General features: G+C 44.7%; 1 protein-coding gene across 1 annotated transcript in view; it reads left to right on the forward strand.

Annotated features, from left to right (window-relative positions):
- The window catches only part of LOC311226720 (solute carrier family 2, facilitated glucose transporter member 4-like), a gene marked incomplete at its 3' end in the record, with an annotated part of 53,353 nt that overhangs the window by 28,445 nt on the left and 578 nt on the right, over positions 1 to 24,330 (forward strand). Inside the window, exons 4-8 of the mRNA XM_084312132.1 lie at positions 14,290 to 14,452; positions 16,893 to 17,080; positions 19,398 to 19,502; positions 23,278 to 23,379; positions 23,891 to 24,094. Of these exons, the coding sequence (XP_084168258.1) occupies positions 14,290 to 14,452; positions 16,893 to 17,080; positions 19,398 to 19,502; positions 23,278 to 23,379; positions 23,891 to 24,094 (762 nt within the window). The remainder of the gene's footprint in view (positions 1 to 14,289; positions 14,453 to 16,892; positions 17,081 to 19,397; positions 19,503 to 23,277; positions 23,380 to 23,890; positions 24,095 to 24,330) is intronic.

Genomic DNA, 24,330 nt, shown 5'->3' on the forward strand with positions numbered 1-24,330 from the left:
TGAGCCCAGGTTTTTTATGTGTAAATAAACACACAGTCTAAAACTCTTAGATAAGATAAGATAAGATATTCCTTTTGGGTAAATTCGGGCGTCATAGCAACAATCGACGAGGGAGGAGGGGAGGTACAGGTATGGGCAGGGTAATGGTAGAATATAGGCAATAAAATCTGAATATAAAAATATGAGAAAAATAAACAGGTGCAGATGACGGTCTGTATGCGGCTATCGGTTACATCTTACTCAAGAGTGCAGGGTTAACCCTTTCACTGCGACAATACAGAAGGGTAACCCTTTCACTGCCTCATGACAAAGGGTTAGCCCTTTCACAACGCACTACAGAAGGTTAACCCTTTCACTACCACACTACAGACGGTTAACCTTTCACTACCACACTACAGACGGTTAACCTTTCACTACCACACTACATACGGTTAACCTTTCACTACCACACTACAGAAGGTTAACCCTTTCACTACCAAACTACAGACGGTTAACCCTTTCACTACCACACTACAGAAGGTTAACCATTTCACTACCACACTACAGAAGGTTAACCTTTCACTACCACACTACAGAAGGTTAACCCTTTCACTACCAAACTACAGACGGTTAACCCTTTCACTACCACACTACAGATGGTTAACCTTTCACTACCACACTACAGAAGGTTAACCCTTTCACTACCACACTACAGACGGTTAACATTTCACTACCACACTACAGAAGGTTAACCCTTTCACTACCAACTACAGACGGTTAACCCTTTCACAACCACACTACAGAAGATTAACCCTTTCACTACCACACTACAGACGGTTAACCCTTTCACTACCACACTACAGACGGTTAACCCTTTCACTACCACACTACAGACGGTTAACCCTTCCACTACCACACTACAGACGGTTACCGCTTTCACTACCACACTACAGACGGTTAACCCTTTCACTACCACACTACAGAAGGTTAACCGTCTGTAGTGTGGTAGTGAAAATAATAATAATAATAATAACTTTATTTGTATAGCACTTTTCATACAGAGGTTGCAGTTCAAAGTGCTTCACAACAGTAAAAAATACAGGCATAAGCGAGCATAAAAAGATAGACAGGTAGAATCACAGTGTTTCACATTAGGATCTAGCATCCCAATAGGCTCTCCGCTTATAGTTTTCAGTAACACAAATAGTAAAAATAGTTTAAAATTATTCAGTTTAAAAATAGTAAAATAAAAATAAAATAAAAATTATAAAATAGAACGGACATAAAAAATACAGGCATGAGCGAGCATAGCAAGATATGGCAAGTGACAACAATGCATAAAGTTTACAGACAATCCATGCTGATTGATCTGCCATAAGCAAGTGAAAGTTTACAGACAATCCATGCTGATTGATCTGCCATAAGCAAGTGAAGATTACAGTCTGTTCTAACAAACCAAACTGCCATGTATTAAAGTTTACAGACAATCCATGCTGATTGATCTGCCATAAGCATAAGATTACAGTCTGTTCTAACAAACCAAACTGCTACAGCCAGGACACAGTTAACCTGGTTCTACTAACAGCCAGGACACAGTTAACCTGGTTCTACTACAGCCAGGACACAGTTAACCTGGTTCTACAACAGCCAGGACACAGTTAACCTGGTTCTACTACAGCCAGGACACAGTTAACCTGGTTCTACAATGCTACAGCCAGGACACAGTTAACCTGGTTTTACTACTACAGCCAGGACACAGTTAACCTGGTTCTACAACAGCCAGGACACAGTTAACCTGGTTCTACTACAGCCAGGACACAGTTAACCTGGTTCTACAATGCTACAGCCAGGACACAGTTAACCTGGTTCTACTACTACAGCCAGGACACAGTTAACCTGGTTCTACTAACAGCTACTACAGCCAGGACACAGTTAACCTGGTTCAATGCTACAGCCAGGACACAGTTAACCTGGTTGTACAATGCTACTACAGCCAGGACACAGTTAACCTGGTTTAATGCTACAGCCAGGACACAGTTAACGATAGGTTATGACTATAACCAAGTTCTGTTAGTTAGAGGCGACGCTTGGCATCACACTGCACTATCTCGCGTACGTGCACGCGCACTGAATAAACCACAAATGTACCTCTAATACCAGTATTAGTCTGACCACACCCCTCATCAGCTTACCTTCATAAGCAGGTGTGTGGTCACCTGCTCTCCTCCTTCCCAAGCTTTCACCACAAGGTGAGGACAAGGGCTGCAGCGGCCGTCTGATGCCAAGCGTCGCCTCTAACTAACAGAACTTGGTTATAGTCATAACCTATCGTTCTGTACCGTTAAGAGGCTCGGCTTGGCATCACACTGCACAAGGGAGGCCAAGCGGAGCCGCTGGCTGACAAATACACCCCGCTGACAGCCCCCCCACAACCATCAGAACAGGGAGGGCCGAGCCCCCCCGACCCCCCCTAATGGCGGGTAGCCCCCCTATTAGGGGCTTCACGGGAAGGCGACGGACCCGACCGTGCGAAGAGGCACTCAAGCAACTCAACGCACAGGGTGAGCAGCCGTGGCTTGACCCCACGACTACACACACGCACAACCCGCATGCCACCCGGGAACGAACGGAGGAAACCACCTCGTTACTGCCCCCAGAATCACGGGGTCAAGGGCCAACCCAACCCCGTGGCAAGGCCGTAGCAGCGGAGCGCGAAGGAAGGCCCAGATCCACCAAAGGACTGGGCTCCCTGAAATGGGGGCCCGGAGAAGTCCATGATGCCAGCATCAAGACCCCACCAGGGGGGCACCTAGTGACCCCGCCCCCCACATCGCCAGCGTATTCGGACAAAGGCCCCTCAGCCGAGCGGGCCCTGTCCCCCCCAACAGCACACCGCCTGGAACACAAGCCCTGCAACAGGCAGACAGCATGGTCATAACACACAAGAGTTAACCAACGGAAGCAGGCAGTGCACCGGGGAAAGACCAGGCAACAGGCTGTCAACCCAAGCCTGGAAAACTGCGGACGAGGCAGGCGCCAGAAAGGACAGCTGAAACAGCCGCCCCGGCGGAAGGGGCGTATGCTGGCGTTGTCGCATAACCAAGCTTTCAACAGCACGTCAGAAGTGGGATCCGTAGACCACTCGGCCCCTGACAGCTGCCCACAGAAAAGCCCATACGATCGGCAGACGTCATGAACGTGCAGGGGCACCCTCAACCGGAGAACCGGGAGTTGACACTGCAGCAACACACCAGAGAACCAACCACCCAGGCATCACCCCATGCAATGGTTGGTCCCATAACCCCTCAGGAAAAACCCCGAAACGCACCTGCGGCACCGCCGCAGCCCACGTTCCGGTTCCCAACAGGGCTATCCCGGGCCTACGGGTCAACGAGCATCACCCTGGACCGGGCCCGGCGATACGGGGAGCACAGGATCCCAAAGGAGGTTAACCCCACCCAACAGGCTCCTCAGCGCCAAAACGCAAGAGAAGAGCGTAATATGGAAGACCAGCCCCAGCACCCCGCACTCGGTATTCCCAGGAGGTCACCCAACCAAGTACCAACCAAGACCAACCCGCACAGCGGCCGAGATCCGACGAGATCGGACGCGTACAGGTCGGCACGGCCATAAGCCACTATGACAGTGCAGAATACATCAAAAAGGGTCCCATAACGCACAACCCTGTGACACCCGGATCGACCTAGCATTTTCCCCCCTGAAAAAACCCTAAGTCCCTCAGGGTACCAGAACAGCAGATCTGCATCCCCAGCGGACAACGGGTGCACTGATCTGGACCAGCGCGACCAGAACCAGTCCCGTGCCCTAATCACGCCGACCTGCCAACCCCAGGAGAAGGGGCAGATATGCGCGTCTGATCCCAACATAAAAAAGAAGGCGCCACCCAGACGTGTCGGTATGAACCGCGTCCGGCGGCCCACCCCTAGGGCGTGAGACCCTTCCCCATATGTCCAGACCCATTCCGTCATCATCCCCTGACATGAACGGGAACCCATCGACAACACACAGGATGTCGGAAGAGGAAAAACCCCCATCCCAATTGCTCCATAAAAACGCTGTTTTACCAAAGCAAACGAGGCGCGCCAGTCAGCAACGGCCAAAGCACATCCTGAGCCAGCACTATGTGTGCGTTCTGACATACCCACATCAACAATAGGCCGTTTAGACCACCATATTGAATCCCCAAGACGCCCAGGGAACGACAAGAGGGGCGAGATGCAATCAACTCCATGAATGAATGAATGAAAATATTTACCCAACAGACTGCAGTACAGGAATACACACAAAAAGATAAGGGGAGGCAGACCTGAGAAAGACGTCAGTCTTGTTCCATCAGGGACCCTCATTTCATATCCATCAAGACACATTCAACTCTTTATAAAATAAAGAAAAGGCATCACACGTATGACCTAACTGCACAGCTGGGAGTAAAAACCCTGTTTTTCACATGATTTTAATCCAGTCACTCCTTTTAATCAGAGTGTAAGACCAGATTCCCCCAGAAAACACCTTCCCACATGAGACCACGGTCAAGAAAAAGATATGTAAACTGTGAGACACGTGACCAACAGACTCAAGTTTGACACATAAACGGGCGCAGCAGGCTGTAAGTTCTGCGCCCAACCTCGACATCTTTACGACCCCAGCTCATGGAAGGCGTCGCCATAGCAACAACGCTATAACGGGCGGGGAAAACCCACCGGATCCTGTCATACCCCCCCCCCCCCCCTGACTGGCTCAGCAGAAAAGATCAACAAATCCTCTAAACCAATCAAGTGGGAAAAAAGGAGGGGTTTATCCGACACCCCCTCCCGAAAACACACCTTCTATCCCTACACACAGAAACAACCGTAGCCATTTTGAAAACCTCCGGTAGAACAAAATATAGCACAAGCTAATACAATGTCAGCTACCCACAAAGTGTAAAAAGGGTTTACAACAAAACACAAGTCGCCTGTGCGTGAATCCCATACCCGTAGCCTATGTTACACATAGGAAGAACGCTGAACGAGAGTAATGGCTAGGCCATAAAAAATGTGCGTACGAGCATTACTGCAACTAACAACACAGCGTTGTGAAACACATATACTTAGTTAAAGCAATGGAATAACACCAGTTCTAATTGCATGTGGAGCATCAAGCTAATAGAACCTATTACCGAGTGTAAGTTGCAGACCTTGCTTAAAACTCGTAACACAACACAACTCACCCCCCCAACGTAACAGGGTAGATTCATATAAACACAACCCCACCACATGATCTGTATTGAAGAAACACACAGTTTGTTCGGCCAAACACAGTCCCCCTTATATCGGGGAACTATTTTTATTAATTAATAAGTGTTTAAGGCACAAAATCACAGAGGGGCCGGGAAGGGTGTAGAGGGGACACAAAGGGGAAAAGTCACTCTTAACGGCGCCTGCCACCTCGCGCCGCTCGAGTCTTGCCACCCCGGGGAGCCCCGGAGGGACGATAGGTTACAGTCTGCTGGACACGACGTTCCCTACCGTCTCCTCCGGTCTGGGATGGGCCGGCGGTGGCCGAAGCGCCGCTTCGTCCCCTGGCCCTCTTGGCAGGGCCAGCAGTGGCGGTGGAGGTAGTGGTAGCGGCGACGGAGACAGCTCGACGTCGCGGAAGCCTTCTGCCCCCACCGGCAAGGACGGGAGGCGGAAAATGGGGTTGAAGGACGGATCTCTCCTCTGCCATTTCTCTGCATGTTGAGGTCATCAATTGCAGGGCCTTCCCGAATAGGCCAGCGTCGGAGAGGGCGGCCGTCAGAAGAGGGGCTCTCTTCCGTTCCGGCACACGGGCCTGCTCCAGCCAAAGATGACGCTGGCCCAGGGTGGCCAGGGCGCGCACTTTCCCCATGGCTATGGCCAGCACCTGGGAAAGGTGCAGCACAGCTCCCGCAGCCTGGGTGATCTGATCGCATTTTACCTCGTTCAGATCCGCGCCGCCCGTCATTATCCCCGATACAAATCTAGCCAGGTGGGCGATGTTAGACGCCGCAGCCAGCGACTGTGTACCAGCGATGAATGACTGGTCACCCCAATAAGCCAATCGCCTAGCCGACCTCCCCTGGAGGACCGGCTTGCATAGGGGTTCCCACACCATATCCGGACAGAGGAGCGCGGCCATCGGATTGTCAAGCCGAGGTACGCCCTCCCCCATACCTTTGACTAACCCCGACACCCGCGTAACTGGTACGTAGGCGGGAGTTAGTCCCATGATGTTGGACACCGCCTGACCCCGACGAACATAGGCCCCCATCGATGGGAAAAATGGGTAGACAACGTCCACCCCTCTCACCGGGGGACGCTGCCAGGGATGGCCTATGAGGTCATCAGGGACAGGTGCAGGCAATGGCAGCGGCAGCGGCACACCGTTTGCAGCGGCGGCTACCGCCATGAGCTCGGGAAACAAGGCCCGCAGTTCCCCCTGCGGACCCTCCTCCACCGACCCCGCATCCCTCGCATACAGCAGGCTGCGACTGGTCAAGGAGCCACAATCCGATGCGGCTGACAGTAGGGCATCCTGCTGATGAGGCCAAGGTGGTTCCTCGACATCCTCGAACAAGGCGCCCCGTGGAGCCATTTCTCCCCCCTCCGGGGTCTCCGGAGGAGGGATACTCTCCTCCACGGGACCATCATACAAGAACCCGTCCGCCTCCTCCATGAAGTCTTCAGTTTCCATCAGAAATCCAGAGTCGGACGCGGCCTCGCTGGTCTCCAGCAATTCCCCAAACCCAGGCCGTTCGCGTCTGCACGCCACCATGTTGCGACGTGAGCGAGCAGACGCAAAAAGTTTTCGTCGCAAATCCTCTGGCTCTAAGACAATCCCCCGTTCATCAACGGGCGATTCCCCAGAAACAGAGGAACCAGAGTCGAGATCAGGCCATCGCCAGAGCGACGGCACCGAACCCTCGGCTCGTCGGTGAGGAAAACTATCCACCGGCAGTCTCCCGGGCTGGGTCGGCAACCACGAGAGTGGCAACAGCCCAGCACCGGAACGCACGACGGAGGCGGGAATGGAGAATCGGTGGTGAAGAGTAGGTCTAGCGGGTCTACTCTCCGCGGAATACATTATGACCCAAACCTTTTTCTTATACAACAAGTGAGAGAAGAAAAAGGTTAAGCACAATGTAAACCAGTCACAACTCTTTTCAACTAACAAACACGCCAAGTGGGGTACTACCGAGGCACTTTCCTTGTGGTGAAAGCGAGAAGGAGGAGAGCAGGTGACCACACACCTGCTTATGAAGGTAAGCTGATGAGGGGTGTGGTCAGACTAATACTGGTATTAGAGGTACATTTGTGGTTTATTCAGTGCGCGTGCACGTACGCGAGATAGTGCAGTGTGATGCCAAGCCGAGCCTCTTAACGGTACAGAACCTGGTTGTACAATGCTACTACAGCCAGGACACAGTTAACCTGGTTTAATGCTACAGCCAGGACACAGTTAACCTGGTTGTACAATGCTACTACAGCATAGTGTTTCACATTAGGATCTAGCATCCTAATAGGCTCTCTATTCAGTAATTAAAAAGTGCACTAACCGACGGACATAAAAAAAAATAAAAATACAGGCATGAGCGAGCATAGCGAATAATAAGAATAGTTTAAAATGATTCAGTTTAAAAATAGTCATCAGTAAGAAGTAAAAAGTGCAATAACCGACACATGAATTTGATAGGCAGTGTAAAAGAGTAGGCAGGGTAAGAATAAATACAAGTTGTGTCAGGATATCCCTGATGTTTCCTCTTGCCACTAGGTGGTAGCAGATATCTATCAGTGAAATGCCTGAGCAAAGAGATAGGTTTTAAGCTGTCTTTTAAAGATGTCTAGCGAGTTGGCTTCCCTGATGTTTTGGGGTAGTTTGTTCCATAGTTTTGGGGCATAGTTGATAAAGGCTGCATTACCGATCCTCTTTTGACTGCTTCTGGGAGCCTCTAGTAGTCCAGCAGCTGATGATCGCAGTGTTCTTGCTGGTGTGTAATTTATTAGAGTGTTGGCGATGTAGCTAGGTCCCTGTCCATTTAGAGCTTTGTATGTAAGGAGAAGGACCTTAAAGTCGATTCTAAATGTTACAGGAAGCCAGTGTAAAGCGGCTAAGACTGGACTAATGTGCTCTCTCCTTTTGGTTCTAGTTAGCAGTCGGGCTGCAGAGTTTTGGATTAGCTGAAGCCTCTCTGTGGTTTTCTTAGGGAGACCTGTGAAAAGTGCATTACAGTAGTCTAGCCGGCTAGATATGAATGCATGAATTAGCTTCTCAGCATCGTTCTGATTAATAAATGGTCGTACTTTTGCTATATTTCTGAGATGGAAGAACGATGTTTTCGTCACTTTGCTAATATGAGAATTGAAGTTCAGTTCTGAATCTATGACAACCCCAAGACTAGTGACCTCAGATTTGATCCAAGGGGTTAGTCCCCCCAGGTTCTTTATTAATGTTTCTTTTTTAGTTTTGGAGCCGATAATTAGAATTTCAGTTTTGTTCTCGTTTAGTTTCAGGAAGTTCTTACTCATCCATTTATTTATTGCCAGTAAGCAGTCTGTAATGGAGCTAATCGCTGTATCATTTGGTTCAGCAGATATGTACAGTTGTGTATCATCCGCATAGCTATGGAAATCTACATTATGTTCTCTGATGATATCACCCAGCGGTAACATGTAAAGGGAGAAGAGTAAAGGACCTAAGCAACTCCCTTGTGCAACTCCATAGTTGTTGTCGTATATATCAGACATGTGATCTCCTAGTTTAACATAGAATTTCCTCCCTCTGATGTATGTTTTAAACCAGCCTAGCACATGGTCTGAGAAACCGACATGGTTTTCAAGACGATCGATTAGAATATCGTGATCGATTGTATCAAATGCTGCACTGAGATCTAACAGGATAAGGATGGAGATCTTATTCTCATCAGAGTTTAGTCTGAGGTCACTGATTATTTTGGTGAGGGCAGTTTCAGTGCTATGATATTTTCTGAATCCTGACTGAAATTCTTCTAAGATGTTGTTTTCTTCAAGAAAGGAATTTATTTGAACTGAAACTATCTTTTCAAGTACTTTACTAATGAATGGTAGGTTGGATATTGGACGATAATTTGCCATTTCATTACTATCCAAGTTAGGTTTTTTTAGTAATGGCTTTACAACTGCTGTTTTAAAGGCATCCGGGAAAATACCAGTCCTAAGGGAAGTGTTTATGATATCTCAGCATCGTTCTGATTAATAAATGGTCGTACTTTTGCTATATTTCTGAGATGGAAGAACGATGTTTTCGTCACTTTGCTAATATGAGAATTGAAGTTCAGTTCTGAATCTATGACAACCCCAAGACTAGTGACCTCAGATTTGATCCAAGGGGTTAGTCCCCCCAGGTTCTTTATTAATGTTTCTTTTTTAGTTTTGGAGCCGATAATTAGAATTTCAGTTTTGTTCTCGTTTAGTTTCAGGAAGTTCTTACTCATCCATTTATTTATTGCCAGTAAGCAGTCTGTAATGGAGCTAATCGCTGTATAATTTGGTTCAGCAGATATGTACAGTTGTGTATCATCCGCATAGCTATGGAAATCTACATTATGTTATCTGATGATATCACCCAGCGGTAACATGTAAAGGGAGAAGAGTAAAGGACCTAAGCAACTCCCTTGTGCAACTCCATAGTTGTTGTCGTATATATCAGACATGTGATCTCCTAGTTTAACATAGAATTTCCTCCCTCTGATGTATGTTTTAAACCAGCCTAGCACATGGTCTGAGAAACCGACATGGTTTTCAAGACGATCGATTAGAATATCGTGATCGATTGTATCAAATGCTGCACTGAGATCTAACAGGATAAGGATGGAGATCTTATTCTCGACAGAGTTTAGTCTGAGGTCACTGATTATTTTGGTGAGGGCAGTTTTAGTGCTATGATATTTTCTGAATCCTGACTGAAATTCTTCTAAGATGTTGTTTTCTTCAAGAAAGGAATTTATTTGAACTGAAACTATCTTTTCAAGTACTTTACTAATGAATGGTAGGTTGGATATTGGACGATAATTTGCCATTTCATTACTATCCAAGTTAGGTTTTTTTAGTAATGGCTTTACAACTGCTGTTTTAAAGGCATCCGGGAAAATACCAGTCCTAAGGGAAGTGTTTATGATATCTAGCACAGGGCTTGAAACACTATTAAATACCCGTTTGAAGAAAGCTGTAGGTATAGGGTCAATGTCTGAGGTGGAGGAGTTACATTCTGAGACAGTTTTGCAGAGTACATCTAATGTGATGCATGTGAAACTTCTCATGGTTACATTGCACGGTTTGCCGCAATCAACTTTATTTCCATCATGAGTAATGCTGGCCCTGATCAAGGTTATTTTGTTGTTAAAGAATAGTGCAAGTTCTTCACACTTAACCGTTGATGACTGAGGAGGTGTAGGGGCAGTGTTGAGTAGTACATTAATAGTGGAAAAGAGGATTCTGGAGTTTCCAGCATTTTCTGTAATGATTTTAGAGAAGTAATCTTTCCTTGCTAAGCGGATGGTTTTATTATAAGCAGTTAAAGCATCTTTGTATATATCACAGCATATGGTGGTTTTTGTTTTTCTCCATTTTCGCTCCGCTGCACGACATTTCCTTTTTTCTTCATTGACCGTATTATAGTTTAACCAGGGCGAGGCTCTAGTTTTCTTCTTTTTCGTTTTTAATGGGGCGACAGAATTTAATATAGATGACATTGCATCATTGAGATTTTCTACCATTTCATTTAGAGAGCTGTCATGATTGTGTGCAGGTTCATGTAGTCTGATAAGATCAATGAACTTTGATTCAGCTTTGTCGTTTAGGAGCCTCTTTTTAACTATGATTTCTTTTTTTGTTTTAGTAAGGGTTATTTGAGTATCAAAAAATATACAGTGATGGTCGGAGAGAGGTAATTCAGTTATTGAGATATTTGTTATGCTTAGCCCAGTTGTTGTTATAACTAAGTCTAGTGTATTCCCAAGCCGGTGAGTTGCATTTGTTATATGCTGTATTAGGTCAAAGCTATCCAGTAGATTTTTTAGTTCCATAGTTTTGGAGTCTGTTTTCTTATTAAAATGGATGTTCAGGTCTCCATTTAGGATCACCTTATCATATCCGGTAACACATAGTGAGATCAGTTCAGAGAGCTCCTGTATAAATACTGGTGAGTGTCTAGGCGGGCGGTATATTGTGACAATAATAGTTGATTCTGTTTTTAGTTCAATGGCAAGATATTCCATTGACATGAACTCGCCTAGTTCTGTGATTCTAAACAAGAGTTTTGAGGAGAAGATTGCTGCAACTCCTCCGCCCCTTTTATTTTTCCTGGGTATTTGAAAAAAGTTATAGTCTGGTGGACAAGCTTCAATCATTATTGATGTAGCTGTGTCATTATTTAGCCATGTCTCTACTAGGCAGATGCAATCTAAGTTATTTTCTTTAATCAGATCATTTACTAAGAAAGTTTTATTATTCAGTGATCTGACATTTAGGAGAGCTAATTTTATTTGTTGGACTTCTTTAGAGGAGGTCTGCTTTGGCTTGACCGTGATGGCCCTGAGGTTAATAGCAGGTAAACGCATTGATGGTGTATATTTTTCACCATGCCATTGGCTGGTTAGGATTACTTGTATGTTTTGAGAGATGGCATGGCAATTGTGCTATTCTGTACCGTACTGACTGTTCTGTGCTTTCGGGGACATTTGATCAGACGAGATGGCCTTGTGTGATATGGGGGGGGACGGGGGGGACGGGACGTCTTGTGCTGCTGTAATCCGTGGTGAGATTGTGTCCTTCATGATTATCTCTCGTGCTGGTGTGAGCTTAATATTCTTGGAGGCCATCAAGGCATGACGCATGTTTGCTGATAGGAGCTTTGAACCTAAGCGATTTGGGAAGAAGCCATTTCTTTGAAAACGTTCTGGGTTATTCCAGAAAACATTGAAGTTGTCAATGAATTTCAGGTCGTGTACGAGACATGCAGCCCCTAACCATGAATTAAAATTTAGGAGTCGACTGAATGCTTCCTGTCCTCTGCGAAAGCATGCAATTGGTCCACTGATGGACACATCAGTGTTTGTGTACACAGACTGATGTTTGTCTAGTGTGTTCATTAAACGTGTGAAATCGTCTTTCAAAGTCTCTGTGCCAGTCTTCTTTCGCAGGATGTCAAACGATCCAGAGTGAATGACAATTTTTCTTATTCCCGGTCTGATTAGTGTTGGAAGTTTTTCGGCCAGCTCTTTGACAGATGTATTGTCTAGACAGATATTTTCTGTGTTTGCCATCTCCACATACCTTGTTGTGGAATCTCCAATCAGTATACAGTCTATTTTCTGTGTGAGGTTAGCATTTTTCTTTCCAACAGTTTTGGGGCCGTTTGTTTTTGGGCTAGGCCTAGTCTGCCGGTTCTTTCCACAGTCCTGTGGCCTTGGTGAAGCCTCGTTAGCCTTCTCAATAGCCGGCATGTTAACGCTGGTCCCGTACCTTCGGCGTTGGCTACCGCGACGTTCTCGGCGCATGATAGTCTCTTCGCTGTTAGCCGTTCGCTCGGTCTGGGTCGTGTTTGCTAGCCATGTCACTAGTGGCTCTGTTTTCCTCGTCGTCTCGTCGTTAGCGTGTGCTCCGATGTGCCGGCTGTTAGCTTCGCTAGCATTAGCGTGAGCTCCGGCATGCCAGCTGTTTGCTTCGCTAGTGTTAGCGTGAGCTCCGGTATTCTTGCTATTAGCGTCGTTAGCGTGAGCTCCGTTTCGCCCGCTGTTTGCTTCGTTAGCGTTGTTAGCCACGCTTCTATGTCTCTTTGCTTTGGGTGTTGATATGCATGTTTCTGAGAGTAGGTTGAAACTATTTCTTGGCGGTACCGGGGGTGAGGTCCTGGTTCGTTTTTTTCTCTTTTTTTCCTTGACGGTGATCCACTGCTTTGGTCTAGCTCCTTGGTTGTGCCAAGGACCGTCTTTTGGGTGGTGCTGTTCTGTAGCTGCTAGCATAGGCCAGGTTTCAATCATGGTATTGTTGGCTATATTTGTAGTAGCTTCAAGCATAGAGTCAAGGAATTGCTCATTCTGCTGTATTTGGTACAGGGTAGAAACCCGAGCCTCCAGCTTTACAATCTTCATACGCATCTTCAAGCAATTTGTACATTCTGTGGGAGAGCCGAGTCCCGGCATATTCCCTTATTTCCTGTCTTTTCAGGTTAGGCTAAACTGAAGCTAAGCTAGGTACTTAGCTGGTGGTGGTGGTGGTGATGATGATGATGGTGGTGATGGTGGTGGTGGTGGTGATGGTGGTGGTGGTGGTGGTGATGGTGGGTCACTCACTTCACATCCGGGGTCTTTATGAAATAACATACAGGAGAGCTGTCTGTCGCTCTCTCCTAAACGGGGCAGCTTCCGTCGCTCTCTCCTACACGGGGGAGTTCCGTTGCCCTGGAGCTGTGCTATTACTCAGACAACCAAAACCACTGTCGTCTTCCGTCTCGTTAAAACTCAAAATGAAGTATGAAGTATTCTCGCCTTTCATAAATATCCTCGACTTCAGCAGTGCCCGACATAGTCCTTTGTGTGTAGCTGATAAGACGGAGACTTCTTCATTTCGCCTGTCCTCCCACGGAGAGATCTCGCTACTCGTCCTTTCGGTGAAGTACTGCGGTCATAAATCTAAATAAATAAATTCACAGTTCTGGAGAAGTACCATGGAACTGGGAGTTAACATACAGAGTATTTAGAGTTGAAAGGGCTATAATAAATCATTAAGGTAGCGATAGGTAGAAAAACACGGAGCGACAGTGAAAAGCAGCTTGCATAAGGTTAACCTTCTGTAGTGTGGTAGTGAAAGGGTTAAAAGTAGGGATGTCCGATATTATCGGCCTACCGATATTATTGGCCGATATTGGCATTAAAATGTGATATCGGAAATTATCTGTATTTTTTTTTTTTTTTTTAATCGTTCTTTTTTACATTTATTTACCCAGGCAAGCAAGTAAGAACAAATTCAGATTTTATTTATTGTCAAAAGTATGCATAATGTTGTGTTAATTACACGACAAGAGATATTTAATGTTAATTACCTGAAATTATTCAGTTTTTTTTGGGGGGGGGGGACCCTGCATATATCGGTATCGGTTGATATCGGTATCGGAAATTAAGAGTTGGACAATATTGGTATATCGGTATCGGTAAAAAAGCCAATATCGAACATCCCTAGTTAAAAGCCCATTTGGGTCAAACTGCCTCTTCATCCCCCTCTCATTTCACCTCCTCCTCCGTCCCTCGGCCTGCAGGTCCTGGGCCTGGACTCTCTGCTGGGCAACGAGGAGCTGTGGCCCGTGCTGCTGGGGCTGACCGTCCTGCCCACCGTGCTGCAGATGGTCCTGCTGCCCTTCTGCCCCGAGAGCCCGCGCTTCCTCTACATCGTCCGCAGCAAGGAGCACCACGCCAAGAGCGGTGAGGGACCACGCCACCATGTCTCTGCATCGCTTCATGAATGAATGGATGAATGAAAACTTTATTTAACAGATTGCAGAATGGATACAATACAGTACGGCTCAATACACACAATTGTTAAGGGGATGCAGACCTGAGAAAGACGTTCGTCTTGTTTACATCAGGGTCCCCCATTTTCTCTTCATGGTGACATTTATGACATACACACAACATACATGACATCATGACATGTATGGCATAGGGACATACATGACATACAGGTATATAGTACTGTTACATTTGTGACATATACGATATGCAAATATACAGTACTGTTACCCATAGATCCTGACAGAGAGTATATACATATGATGGGGATGAGACTGTACATTAGGAGGGGGTGGGGGGGGGGGGGGGGGGGGAGAAATATACATACGGTGGGGAGAGAATATATACATACTTCACCGCCACGTTTTGGTCACACTCAATTATTGTCTCAATTCTACTCGATTTATACCTACCTACTGTTTCCACTGTCTACAACTGCCCTACACTGTAATCTAATCATAGTAATCATGCTAATCATAACTACCCACCTCATACTAGTCAACCCATATACAGTAACTGTATGCTGTATAATGACAATACGTTTGAAAACTACTTTGTAGGGGGGAAATATCTCTACCCCACACGGGTCCTACTAATCACCCCAAAGTACCATAAAATACCCTAAAGTACCCCAAAATACCCCAAAGTACCCTAAAATACCCCAAAGTACCCCAAAGTATACCCCAAAGTATACCCCAAAGTATACCCCAAAAGACCACAAAGTACCCTAAAATACCCCAAAGTACCCTAAAATACCATAAAATACCCCAAAGTACCCCAAAATACCCCAAAATACCCTAAAATAAGTATGGCTTTGTCAGTATTCCAATGTACAATGTACAGAACTAGGCAAAATCTGCATATGGCTCGCCGATAACAAACTATCATTACACATGGGCAAAACAGAGTCCATTCTCTTCGGTTCAAATAACAAACTCAGCAAGACCGACGGCTTCTCAGTTACAGTGGGTGACAATATTGTCACAAGTATTGTCACAAGGAAAGATGAAATTACCTACCTGGGTTCCATCCTAGAGGCTAATCTTTCCTGTGACAAAATGGCATCCAATGTAATAAAAAAAAGTCAACCAACGAACTCGATTCTTGTACCGGATCTCCTCTCTGGTAAACAAGAATACCCTGAAGACTCTGGCAGGAGCACTCATTCAAGGGTACTACGACTATGCTTGCACCTCATGGTACCAAAGCACCTCAAAGGCACTAAAAACCAAATTACAAACATCTCAAAACAAACTAGTCAGACTACTGCTTGACCTGACTCCTAGAACCCACCTCACCCCTGCCCACTTTGACAACCTAGGATGGCTTAGAGTAGACGACAGAGTACAGCAACTTGCAATGGGCCTGTTCTACAAGATGCACTACACGACCAAGGTACATGTCAAAATACTTCCCAAAGGTCAGTGAATACCACGATCACAACACCAGAGGGAGCTCCACAAATCATGTTAAACCCAGATTCGGCTCAAACAAGGGACTAAACACGTTTCGCAATTATGCCACATCAATGTGGAACGCCCTACCCAAAGCTGTAAAGGAATGTGAATCACTACCCACTTTCAAAAACACTCTCAAAGAACACCTACGGGAGACTGCAATACGAAACTGGCCCCTACAAATGTCCTAACCCAGTTGTACAGTAAATTACCAAGTATGGCTTTGTCAGTATTCCAATGTACAGTGTACAGTGTAAAGTTTTCAATCAATCAATCCCAGCTCCTTCTGTTCACATGCCGAAGTGTCCTTGGGCAAGACACTGAACCCCAAATTGCTCCCAATGAGTCTGGCTGCCATTGCTCTGTGAGTGCATGTGTGAATTTGTGAAGGACAGGCAATTATAAAGCAGGTAGGAAAGCGCTATATATGTGCAGTCCATTTCCCATTCCCAAAGTACCACATATTTTTTTGTGTGGTATTTTAGGGTATACTTTGGGGTACTTTGGGGTATACTTTGGGATATTTTGGGGTACTTTGGGGTATTTTGGGGTATTTTGGAGTATTTGGGGGGTATTTTAGGGTACTTTGGGGTATTTTGGGGTACTTCAGGTACTTTGGGGTATTTTGGGGTATACTTTGGGGTATTTTGGGGTACTTGGGGGTATTTTCTGGTACTTTGGGGTGATTAGTAGGACCCCTTTCACACACAGACACACACACACACGTATACACACCTCAACCCCTCTCCACCTCTCTCTCTCTCTCTCTCTCTCTCTCTCTCTCTCTCCCTCTCTCTTTGTCCTCTCTCTCTCTCTCTCTCTCTCTCTCCTCTCTCTCTCTCTCTCTCCTCTCTCTCTCTCTCTCTCCCCCCCCCCCCCCTCTCTCTCTCTCTCAGGCCTGAGGAGGCTGACAGGCAGGCAGGAGGTGGGGGACATGCTGGCGGAGATGAAGGAGGAGAAGAGGAGGATGGACATGGAGAGGAAGGTCTCCATCCCGGAGCTGTTCCGCTCCCCGCTGTACCGGCAGCCCATAATCATCGCCATCATGCTGCAGCTGTCCCAGCAGCTGTCCGGGGTTAACGCAGTGAGTCCAGCGTGGGGGGGGTATCAGGACTTTCCCTAGACCAGTGGTCACCAACCCGTCGATCTTGATCGACTGGTCGATCTTTGAGACTGTCCCTGTAGATATTTCCATGAAAAAAAAAAAAAAAAATTAGATCTTACCCTGAGAGTCCACATTACAGTTCTACCTTTGTTTTGATGTGAAAAGTGATGCTGCACTTAGCACTGACTGAGAAAGTACACATACAGTTCTACTTTTGTTTTGATGTGAAAATGATGCTGCACTTAGCACTGACTGCACTTAGCACTGACTGAGAAAGTACACATTACAGTTCTACTTTTGTTTTGATGTGAAAAGTAATGCTGCACTTAGCACTGACTGAGAAAGTACACATTACAGTTCTACTTTATAAAATGCTAATTGTAAATATGTTTGTCAATGTTAATAATATGAGAAAGTCCACATTACAGTTCTACTTTTGTTTTGATGTGAAAAGTGATGCTGCATAAGATGACTGCACTTAGCACTGACTGAGAAAGTACATAATAGTTCTACTTTGACGTTTTAATGTTGGACCAAAGCATTGCATGTAATTAGAATACAGGCAAATAAAAGTCATTTAGTTTAAAGTACAATCTTGGCTGTCTTTTTCTCTCAACGCTTCAATAGGTAGATCTTGCCTTCACCAAAAAAAAAAAGTGATCTTGGGCTTAAAAAGGTTGGTGACCGCCTAGACAATGGTAGAGGGGCAGCACCACCATGTGGTTTAAAAATAATTATAAATTAAAAGAATAATAATAATAATTATTATTATTATGTATATTTAGGGCTGTCAGTTTATCGCGTTAATTAGATTGATTAATTAATTACACAGCAAATGATCGCGTTATGAAAATTAACAAAAAAATTATAAAAAATTCAAAATTCAAAAAACTATTTTTTTAATATATATATATTTTTTTATCTCATTCATTCCATAACAAAGGGAAGATGATTAAACAGAAGGTTTTGTAGATACAGTACTGAATTCTGCCATCCGGACACATGCTATTTGAAATATGATTATAGAATATAAAATATCAGGCCTAAAATGGTTATGTGATTAAAATGCGATTAATTTGATTAATTTATTACAAATCCTGTAATTAATTAGATACATTTTTGTAATCGCCTGACAGCACTAATATATATATATATATATATATATATATATATATATATATATATATATATATATATATATATATATATATTAAAAAAGGTATATATATGGTAAATGGTAAATGGCTGCTTTTTTATATAGCGCTTTTATCCAAAGCGCTTTACAATTTGTTACTCACATTTGACCCATTCACTCACACATTCACACACCGACGGCGGAGGCAACCATGCAAGGTGCCAACCTGCTCATCAGGAGCAATTAGGGGTTAAGTGTCTTGCTCAAGGACACATCGACACACTGCCCGGGAGGAGCTGGAATCGAACCGGGAACCTCCGGATTGCCAGACGACTGCTCTACCTCCTGAGCCACTGTCGCCCCTATCATTGTCTAATACTCTAATACATCATTGTCTAATACATGATTGCTCTGTCCTCTGTTCCACTGTGTGTGTGTGTGTGTGTGTGTGTGTGTGTCTGTGTGTGTGTGTCTGTGTGTGTGTGTGTGTGTGTGTGTGTGTGTGTGTGTGTGTGTGTGTGTGTGTGTGTGTGTGTGTGTGTGTGTGTGTGTGTGTGTGTGTGCGTGTGCGGGTGCGGGTGCATGCATGTGTTTTCATGTTCACCGTCAAACTATTGCGCAACCTTATACTTAGTGTTTTTAAGTTGCAGGAAATTACAGCTAATTCTTTATTGCACTTTTTCTTGGCTCCCTGGCACAGCTCCCCTCTGGATATTTTTATATCCATATATATATATATATATATATATATATATATATATACACACAGTACATTGTAAAGCACAATGTAAATGCAATTATTCATTCATACATACATACATCTTGGTACGACGCCCTGAGGCCTGTTACAAAGTCATCTGCTAGAACCATTCAATAAAAATTCTCAAGAGTTTGATAACCAAGTGTAAATAAGAAAAAAGTACAATTAGGAAATTGAAAAAGAATGCAGTGTTCAGATATATAATTGTGAGGTAATTAGTGTTTAAGTTTCAATTAGAAATGTTTTAGTATGAGTATATATGTGTGTGTATGTGCATAATGATCATACTGGTATTTGCATAAGTCCCGGTTGAATGTGTCAAATAATATTGGTGTACTTATGGTGTACTATGAAACTAATAATAAAACGAATGACCTTATCACCTTCTCTCTATTCACTAGATATTCTACTATTCAACCAATATCTTCATGAAGGCTGGAGTCCAGAGTCCAGTCTACGCCACCATAGGAGCCGGAGTCGTTAACTGTGCTTTCACTATTGTCTCGGTTAGTAATCTAATCAACCGCTGCCATGCGGACATGTGGCAAACTGATTCTGAACACTAAACCCGAGCGGTTGCTCAAGCAAACCCGGAGAGCGGTTTTGTGGGAGTTTTTTATTGGTTCTGTCCTGTGAAAATCTGCAAGAAGCCCAATAAATCACAGAAGAGTATCAAATATTTGTTATATTGTATGTTATAGCTTATAGTGTGTATACATATACCTTATATATATCGCTTATAGCTTATATATACCAATGTCTGCCCCCATTACTGTTTAACGTGGTTATCAATGAGCAAACAAGATAACAGGGGTGATTGGTCACCCTTGTCTGGTCCCTTACCTCCTGCATCCAAATAAGTCATGTTTGCTTTGGCAGGTCGAGGTGTTTCAATGTCATTGTCCAGGTCGAGATTTTATTATTATTATTATTATTATTATTATTATTATTATTATTATTATTATTATTATTATTATTATTATATGTTGTCCAAACGGATTAGTTCCTTCCATGTGCGACTTGCTCTCCACAACACATTGACGGCCACGGGTATTAGACGGCCCCACTCTATAAGGCCAGCATATCATAATACGGTTTCATTGTGCGTGAGGCTGTTTGTAGAGCTAAATCTATACTTTATAGTATTGCTATCTGTCCATTCTCATTGTCAATTGACACTATAAACCGTCCCTTCAAAATGGCATAAAGAAATTATTTTTTCATCAATACGTTCCCATTTTATAGCGTCTTGAATATAAGCGTTATATGGGATTGGTCTGGTATATTTCCTGCAAAACGAGATACAGGCTGCTAAGCTAATAACGTTAAATCGAATGGTGTTTCGGCCCTACAGAAGCTAGAGCTAAAACTCAAAATGCATATGATCGATATCATGTTCCACCATGAATGCATGAAAGGGGGGAAGGGGAATGTTGTTTCTGATTATTGATTACCAATAACGGCGTTAGCCTCAGTAGCCACATTCGCTGATCGCCTGGTTGGGTATGATAACAAGGCCTGATCAGCGTGTAATTTACGTGAAAAAGATCTTACCTGTGGCCAGTTGGACGGCAAAAAGGATTTCCCAGTTATCGATCGCCATCTGGTAGATCCATATGTCCAATTCAGCTCCCAAAACGTATTCCATGCTACATGCTACACGCATAGATTCACCCTGTATTCCAATGTACAGTTTCTACGTCAAATGTATATACTCTCTTTTCTGGACTCTTTGTATCACAAACAGTACTGTATTTGCAAATCTGGTATGTCATAAATGTTTAGATGTAGCAGTACTGTCTGTGTATGTCGTGTATGTCATATATGTTATGATGAATTGAAAATGGGGGACCCTGATGTAAACAAGACGAAAGTCTTTCTCTGGTCTGCATCCCCTTAACAATTGTATGTATTGAGCTGTAGTGTACTGTACCCATTCTGCAATCTGTTAATAAAGTTTTCAATCAATCAATCAATCAACCCTAACAGGAAAATCCATTCGAGATAAAAAAAAAAAAAAAAAAAAAAAAAACGTTCTGCCACAGGGAACACTGCATTATCGAGACAGCGCCCCTACGAGGATCTGGCCGGTAATGCACTTTTCCGAATTCCAAGAGTAGGGTAAATCTGCAGTGCCCCTCTGTGACATTGAGTAGGTCAGTGGTTCTCAAACCTTTTACACCAAGTACCACCTGAGAACGTAGCTGGCTCTCCAAGTACCACCATATGGCCGACGTTAAAATACAGTCTATTCAGCTATGCACAGTTCACGCAGGAGGCAAATGTATTCCTAATACCATTATTTATTGTTAACTTTTGTCAGACACAGCCACAATGTACAAACTAGCAAACTCTTCCACACAACTCATACAATGCAAGGGGCATTGAGAACATAATAACTAACATTCTCCCATAGCAAGTGAGAAAATTAAGAACAACTGTATTTCAGCAAATGTACTTAATTCTCTCTCTCTCACACACAGCAAGCAATAGACCTATCGCTAAGCCACGCCCCCTTTGAAAACTCGGACACAGAGCCGACCGTGTAAATGACTCTCGTTGACGATGGCTGCACGCAGCCCCTTTCCTGACTGTGATGCAAGCCTTGCTTCACAGTCACGAAAGGGGCTAGGCCGCTGGAGATTTACCACAGCAGGTAATAGACCTGTTTTTTAAAGATAACATAAATATTTAATCTAGAAGCAGACAGAGAGGGTTACAATATGCAGTGGAAAAGTACGTTCATGAGATACACATTTACCTTAGACCTCCATGGTGATGCAAGCATTAGCTATAGATAACGTCTCAAGCATTACTTACAGTTGACTTGATTGAAGATTACAAGAACTATGACGATAATCCATGATTACTATTACTGATACATTTAGTTTAGTGGTCCAACGCAGTATACGAGCTAGACCCGACAGTTGTCACTAGTCACTAGAATGAGGAAAAAAGTGAGAGCTGTCATTCTGCAACCAGAATAATCCACCTCTTTGGTAAACATGCTATGTTGGTTCTTTTGTGACCCAGGTAAATATGCCAACAATCCTCCATAAAGGGGTGAGACGTCAGAGAATGGTATGCTGCACATTCTAGTGTACATCAGGTCAAATGATTGATTACACTAACTATAAATGTATAGTGATAGAGACCAAAGTAAAAATACCTAATAATAAAATAGACCTAATATAGGGGGCGACAGTAGCTTGGGAGTAGAGCAGTCGTCTGGTAATCCGGAGGTTCCCGGTTTGATTCTCGCTCCTCCCGGGCAGCGTGTCGAAGTGTCCTTGAGCAAGACACTGATGAGCAGGTTGGCACCTTGCATGGTTGCCTCCACCGTCGGTGTGTGAATGTGTGAGTGAATGGGTAAGATGTGAGAAACAAATTGTAAAGCGCTTTGGATAAAAGCGCTATATAAATACAGCCATTTACCATTTACCAAAATACCTGTAAATCACAGTAAATGGGTATACAGGTCAGGACATAGCTTTTCTTATAACACTAAGTATAAGTTATACTATACATTTATATAAATAAATGCATATACAACACATTCTCAAGATAGATCACTCTGATTAGAAAAGAAAACCCACAACTAAAGTGTATAATGACAATACATTTTAATCGAATCTCATTTTGAAATCGCTACCTGTTGAGTGGATCACCATGGTGCAATGCAATCACCTCCGAAGCTGGCTGCCACTGTCGTGTCCATAGGCAGCGTAGCGATTTCAAAATGAGATTCGATTAAAATGTATTGTCATTATACAACACAATACATACATATACATACACACCATCCAACCAGAGTGGATAAATTAATTAAACGTAAAAAAAAAAAAAAAACTTGAACCAAGAATGATTTGAACTTGCAAAACTAGCGTACGTCAGTGGCCAATCAGAGCGCAAAGCACGAACGCGGAAGCAAACATGGGTTAGGATAAGAATAGACGCGGCCTGGCCTGCTTCTAAGTTCAGTGGCCTGACTGCACCAAAAAACTGCACCAAAAAAAATGTCAAGTACCTCCAGCAGTACAACCAAGTATCACTAGTGGTACGCGTACCACAGTTTGAGAACCACTGGAGTAGGTTATTAAAATGGAATAAAAGCCAAAACAACCTTGCCACGGACATGTCCGTGGTTGGCCCTCAACCGTTGGATCCGAAACACGGACATGTCCGTGGTTGGCCGGGAATGTGTTAAGCCAGAGTCATGGGCGGGGCTGGTGGGATCAATCTGGGCTCCTATTAGACACTCTGTTCTGCTCCAATCAACAGCTCTTCCTGGTGGAGAGGATGGGACGGCGGACGCTGCACATGCTGGGACTGGGCGGAATGTGCATCTGTGCAGTCGTCATGACGATAGCTCTCTCCTTATTGGTTAGTCCCCACCGCCGAGGATAACAAACTTCTTCCTGTGTTGTTATGTAATCTCTTTTGTCAATACCCCTTTTTCCAAAAGTTTTTTTTCCTGGCGTGGATCTTTCTCTCCTAACCAATGGCAATGTTGCCATCGGTTTGACAACAGGGATTACGGTTTGTATGAAATGTGACCGTGAACTCTGGCTCCCACCCTCTCCTCTCCTCCGCGTCCCTGAACCCTTTCCTCTCTCTCCCCTCTCTCTCTCTTTCCTCTCTCTCTCTCCCCCTCGCTCTCTCTCTCTCTCCCTCCCTCCCCCTCACTCTCTCTCCCTCCCTCTACCTCCCTCCCTCTCTCCCTTCCTCTCTCTCTCCCTCCCCCTCCCTCTCTCCCTCCCTCCCTCTCTCCTCTCTCCCTCCCTCTCATCTCTCTCTACCTCTCCCTCCTCTCCTCTCTCTCCTCTCTTCCTTCCTCTCTCTCTCTACCTCTCTCCCTCTCTCTCTCTCTCTCTCTCCCTCTCTCTCTCGGCAGGATAGTGTTCCTTCCATGAGCTACGTCAGCATGCTGGCCATCTTCGGCTTCGTGGCGTTCTTCGAGGTGGGCCCCGGCCCCATCCCCTGGTTCTTCGTGGCCGAGCTCTTCTCCCAGGGCCCCAGGCCGGCAGCCATGGCCGTGGCCGGCTGCTCCAACTGGACCGCTAACTTCTTCATCGGCATGGGCTTCCCATACGTGGCTGTGAGTGGCGTTAGGTACCCTGCCCCCTACAGGGGCAGTTAGCCGTATCTGTTGTGAGGAGTGAAATCTCCAGGTTTCAACAAGTTCAATTTAAGACTTTTTAAGACCATTTAATACCACTTAGAGCCAAGTTTAATACCAATTTCATGACCATACTAGCAAAAAGAAACGACACATAGCGACACTGGCGGCTGCACTTGCGGCACTTGTGCCCCAATTTAAGAAAACAACATCTT

Source organism: Notolepis coatsorum (genome assembly GCF_963971535.1).
Source record: "Notolepis coatsorum genome assembly, chromosome: 4".
Lineage (NCBI taxonomy): Eukaryota > Metazoa > Chordata > Actinopteri > Aulopiformes > Paralepididae > Notolepis > Notolepis coatsorum.